Source organism: Caenorhabditis briggsae (genome assembly GCF_000004555.2).
Source record: "Caenorhabditis briggsae complete genome, chrIII, whole genome shotgun sequence".
In the NCBI taxonomy this organism is placed as follows: Eukaryota; Metazoa; Nematoda; class Chromadorea; order Rhabditida; family Rhabditidae; genus Caenorhabditis; species Caenorhabditis briggsae.
Genome location: NC_013490.2, coordinates 6,900,726 through 6,904,418, shown reverse-complemented (window position 1 = coordinate 6,904,418; position 3,693 = coordinate 6,900,726). Strand labels below are relative to the sequence as shown.

Genomic DNA, 3,693 nt, shown 5'->3' with positions numbered 1-3,693 from the left:
TGAGAAACGGGTTATCAGTAACGTTATCAGTCATTTTCCAGGCTGGTGATTTCTCGGCTCAAGCTCCACGAACTGCCGATGTGTTGAATGCCGTTCTCGATATGCATTCCGATCGACTACACACGATAAATTATCTGAATAACAAACCAGATTTCTCGGCACTTCTACGATCTCCATCATCGTCAGCTCCGAACTCTGCATCAGTTCTCACGAATGCAATTACAATTCCAACAACAAGTATAGCACCAGCACCCACACTATTAGCTCCTCCGAAAGTGGTGAGCGCGTATCACTCTCCTCATGGTGCATCACTGCCACCTTCTACTCAGAAGTCCCCTGCGGAAGGTAATTGGGATCTGAGCGGAGAGAAGCAAATCAAGAAAGAAATGCCATACTTCGGTGATGAAGCAATGATGCTGATGGAGAGGAACAAGTGAGTTGTTTAAAATTATGATATGAGCGATTTTTGAAAAAAAAAAGGTTGATGAGATATTCCTCGCTAATTTTTTTTCTTCTCTGTGTGTCTAAAATCATTTTTTAGCATAAATTGTGGTATTTATTTTCAGCATGTCATCTTCTGGCTCGGATCAAGATCAGAGCACTGGTCCATCCAACACCGCGTCTGTTGCCTCCACGAGCACTGGAAATCCTGTCGGTCGACCTCAAAATGGAACACCTGGAAGAGGTCGCGGTCGAGGAAGGAGTACAACTGCAGATATGCAACCAGATGAAAGGAGGAATACTATTCTTGAGCGAAACAAGGCTGCTGCTGTGAGGTACAGAAAGAGGAAGAAGGAGGAGCACGATGACATGATGGGCAGAGTTCAAGCTATGGAAGCTGAAAAGAACCAGCTACTGGTGAGAAGTGAACTATGTTTTGATGTCTACGGTTAATTAGGCTATTCAGACACAAAATCAAGTGCTGCGTCGGGAACTCGAAAGGGTGACTGCGCTATTGACTGAAAGAGAATCACGATGTGTTTGCTTGAAAGGGCTCCCGATGAGCGACGATCCGGTAAGTCTTATTTCCAGTTTGTAATCCCGTTTTCCTAAACAACATCAAATAAAACAAGATTTTGTAGCATGGAACTCGTGCCGGTGGAAGCAATGGAATGTATTCAGGACCATCATCAGATATGCTAAATGGACTCGGGCAAATCAATGGAATGCACATGAAATTGCCCAAACTTGGATGATTATTCAAACCATTCTACTCTTCGTTATCACTGTATTTTCACTTCATCTGCTGTTTGTTCTCTCCTCCCGATTGAATCTCATGAATTTTATGTGTATTTCTTTGTTTTTTGAACACCCATCCCCTTTTCAAAAATTGTTTAAAGCCTTTTACAAATTGCACTGTACACTTTCCCCAAATCATGCTAACTCTCAAAATTAAAACATGTATAAACTGAGCCTTCTAACCTTTAGTCCAATCCTTTTATCTACTTTTCTTTTCCAAAAAATCTCAATCTTGATTTTTCTCAATCGTCCCTCATTTCCAATTTTAATGTTGTGAGCTATTGAAACTCCAGGTTTTCGGTGAAGTTTGAAGATGTTTCAAATTTTAATAACTATTTATTTGGGTTCTTTTATCGTCTTCCGCCTAGTCTCAAATTTCAAAGTCACCACCTCTAGTTTTTTTTGTGTACAAAACTAATTCAAAAATTGAAAACCCTTCCCTTCATTTTACTGGAGACCACAGTTAGGCACCGCGTAGCGTAATCTCCTCACCCACCCCTCTCTCTTCACACTTTTTTCTACTTTCCATATAATGAATTATTGCACCCTTTATATATGTCTTGATCAACACGTTCAGTATAGATTCGGCAAAAAACCTCTGAACGGAACAACACTCCATAATTTATGAGGGTTCCGTCCGGAAAGCCACGTCATCAGTGGCAACGACTCCGAAATGAGATGAAAACCAATGGAATCTTATTTTTCATTCTATTCTTCTTGTTACAGAATTTAGTATTTATTTTTGGAAGCTTTTTTATAGAGTGATTGATTTCGTATTTCGAAATTACAGCATGAATCTTCAGGTTTTGAGAAATTGTTCTAAATGAAGTCATTGGTATCTGAAAAAACTTTCATACAATTTTCGTCACAGTGAGATTTTTTTGAAAGTTTCCCAACATTCCCAATGGACATCAAGAAAAAATGCTACGCCTTTTGAAAATTGGTCTCTCAAGTTATCGTTCTCGGAACAAAAACGGATCAGTCAACAGTCGGCTGAAAATTATTCAAACTGACTCAATTTCAGAGAAAGCTAAGAGTCCTTCTCGAAGAGAAGAGAAGGACTTGTTTAGCAGATTAGTTGAATAAAGTTTAGAATTCGTAACGGAACGTTTTACACAAAAACCCCCTGACTAAAAAACAAGAAGAGAGGATGAAAAAATGTTGTCCCGAATTTTGAATGTTTCAATTAAACTGCTAAACAACTCATTATCCTTATTTTCTGAAATTTTGAGTTTTGGTCATTTTAATAAATAACTCGTGACAACTACCGTTTTTGCTTGGAGCACCATAACTCGAGAGCCCGTTTTTCAAATCACCCCAACACTTTTATTGCGATTGATGGATACATTTTATTAAAAAACCATTTTTCGAGGAAAATATAACTGAACAGTTATTTTACGAACTCTCAAATCACTTCTGAAAATGTTCTGGAAGTTCTGAACGCCCGGTTATTTGAAATGTTAAAGATTGTTTGACTGCATAGTTAAGTAATGATTATAATCAATTTTTTTTCATTTTGAATACGTTCGGGAAGAGTTATAAAAATAAGGTAGAACTTGACGATTTCTGCGAAATGATAGTATTTTGAAAACTACATCTTGTCTATGAACAAAGTTACAGATTGAAACGGGCTGAGAAAAACAGGCACGGTCCCGTTTTTCAAGTGAAAATCTCCTTCAATGCCCAAAAGTAAAAGTTAATGATTTTTCAAGCGAATTTTCGAGGATAAATATTGATTTTTTGTTCGATTTTTCGCAAAATTTTTAGACATTTTAAAGGTATTAAGCTATTTTCGAAGATTCTTTTCCGATTTTTCCCAGTTTTTTGTCTGAAATTTGACGGAATGGTGATCGTGAATATTACTGTAGGTTACTGTAGAAAACTGATTTCCTCAAAATTCAGAACAAATTAAATTTTGTATGCAATTTGACGTGATTCTGTTTACAAAAAATACTACAGTAATCTACAGTAATCTTCGTGAAAAAAATTCTCTTTGGAAATTGCAAATCGCACGGGCCTAGTAGAGACCAGAGATGTCCGGATTCCGGATTCCGTGCTTTTTTTCATTCCGGATTCCGAATTCCGGATTCCGTGAAAAATATTTTTGTCCGGATTCCGTATTCCGGATTCCGGAAAAATTTTCCTTTGTCCGGATTCCGAGAAAATTTTTTATTCCGGATTTTTCAGAAAATGTGTTATTCTGCATGAATTCTCTGCCGTTTTTGAACTTCAGCGACTAAAAATTCAAAAATAAAGCACAAAATGTGTTTCTTCACATTGTTTCTGCCCATCGGAGACCTCAAAGTTCCGAATTCCGTATTCCGGATTTTGGAAAAATTAGTTTCATTCCGGATTCCGTATTCCGGATTCCGTGAAATTTTTATTTGTCCGGATTCTGGATTCCGGATTCCGTTCCTCAAAAAAATCATTCCGGACATCTCTGGTATTGTCTAT

General features: G+C 37.6%; 1 protein-coding gene across 1 annotated transcript in view; it reads left to right on the top strand.

The window, feature by feature from the left end:
* Positions 1-1,196, top strand: part of Cbr-atf-7 — a gene marked incomplete at both ends in the record, with an annotated part of 2,300 nt that extends 1,104 nt beyond the window's left edge. Inside the window, 4 exons of the mRNA XM_045243946.1 lie at positions 42-433; positions 567-858; positions 908-1,015; positions 1,083-1,196. Of these exons, the coding sequence (XP_045096376.1) occupies positions 42-433; positions 567-858; positions 908-1,015; positions 1,083-1,196 (906 nt within the window). The remainder of the gene's footprint in view (positions 1-41; positions 434-566; positions 859-907; positions 1,016-1,082) is intronic.
* Between the last annotated feature and the right edge of the window lie 2,497 nt (positions 1,197-3,693).